Source organism: Chiloscyllium punctatum, chromosome 5 (assembly GCF_047496795.1).
Source record: "Chiloscyllium punctatum isolate Juve2018m chromosome 5, sChiPun1.3, whole genome shotgun sequence".
NCBI classification, from domain to species: domain Eukaryota; kingdom Metazoa; phylum Chordata; class Chondrichthyes; order Orectolobiformes; family Hemiscylliidae; genus Chiloscyllium; species Chiloscyllium punctatum.
In genome coordinates, this window is record NC_092743.1 from 73925716 (window position 1) to 73927355 (window position 1640).

At 42.3% G+C, this 1640-nt stretch overlaps 1 protein-coding gene across 1 annotated transcript; it reads right to left on the reverse strand.

Annotated features, from left to right (window-relative positions):
- Positions 1–236: 236 nt before the first annotated feature.
- On the reverse strand, positions 237–1232 carry mos (v-mos Moloney murine sarcoma viral oncogene homolog). The gene has a single exon (XM_072569562.1). The coding sequence runs from the start codon at positions 1230–1232 to the stop codon at positions 237–239; it is 996 nt and encodes a 331-aa protein (XP_072425663.1).
- Between the last annotated feature and the right edge of the window lie 408 nt (positions 1233–1640).

A 1640-nucleotide genomic window follows, 5' to 3' on the forward strand; every position in this document is an offset into this window, starting at 1 on the left:
GAAGTGTTGTTTACCAACCTATGGAACAGAAATATTAACATTTGTTAAGTTCTTACTTCCCAGTCCAATTGTTATAACCCGGCTAACGCAAAGCACAGTATATGGGGCATTAAGACAGGAGTGTTTTTTTTCCCACAAGCATTTTTAAAAATTTAGACAATGCTGCTTTTTTTTTTAAAGGGGCGACATTAAAAGATATATTGAAGTTTAAAGTTAACAAGTTTGTCAAGATAATGCTACAGCTGTGCTTCTAAGCAATTAATATTTTCTAGTAATTCAACTGCACTCGGTCTACGGTTTGGTTCACATTCCCAGCATTTACTGATGATTGATCGAATCCCGCGGCCCAACGAGGATTCATCGAAAATTGTGGAGAAAGTTGGACGTCGGTTATAAGCCACTACAGCATACATCACACACTGACGATCGCCGGAATAGGGCTGATCTCTACTCATCATCTGCCAGAGAGTGATCGCAAAAGAATAAATATCCGCCTTTAGAGTAGCACGACCACCTTTCAGAAGCTCAGGTGCCCGGTGAGTGTAGGTTCCAGCAAGGTGCCGCAATTGGCCAGTAGGAGTCAAGTCACAGCCGATCGGTAATTTGAGAGAACACCCAAAATCTCCGATTTTACACCGCCCCGCCTCGGTAATGAAGACGTTAGCTGGTTTCAGATCCAAATGTACTATATGGTGACTGTGTAGGAAACTCAGTCCACTGACAATATCGTGAGAAAATGTTAAACATCCCCTCATTCCCAGGGGTTCCGTACAGTTGTAAATCCTGTGATCTAGGCTTGTTCCTCCTGCGTACTCCATGATGATGGTGCCCACACTGTCCTCGTCCTCTGGATTTGCGGGAACAGACGTTGTAGCTGCTACAACCCTCACAATGTTCTTATGCAGCAGGTGAGCGACGTTCAATTCTGCCCAAAAACTCTGCCGAGCCGCCAGTTTGTTCTTTACGCATTTTCTCACTTTTTTTATTGCAACAATTTGACCATAATAAGTTCCTTTATAAACCCAACCGAAACCACCTGAACCCAAAAGATCAAGTAACTTCAGTTCATCCCAAATTACCGTACACCAAAAGCGCCGTTGTAACGCCCGAGATGGCTTTGCATAAGAGAAACGGCAGCCCTGGAACTGGTTGGGGCTACTGTAGGGCCTCAGGGATTTGGTCGGCGTTAAACTCCTCGGCAAAAACCGGGAAATTGGGATGGGTGATGGCATTATTTTCTATGCCTTACTACGAACACATAGGCAGCATCTTTTATTAATGACCGTTCATTGATGAACCAATGAGTTACATCTGCACATTGTTAGCACAGCTAAACGCTGGGGAACGCATCCAGGATATTGGCTGAGCCGCAAGTTACTGGTCGATTAGCAAAACTTTTAAATAAAACCAGTGATGATGTAATGCTTATAAAAGTCTTTAAAATACCAACAATTTTAAGTAATTGTTGATTAATTAGAATAATTGAACATCCTCACACCTCCGCCAATAATAACTCGACGAGATAATGTATAATCTACGTTTTCTTTTTGTTGTTTAACTTTCTACTCGTGATCTATGATACGTTGATCCCACGCAATGTTTTTAACGGTCTCCTTCAACAGACAGTAAACGTACCCAAT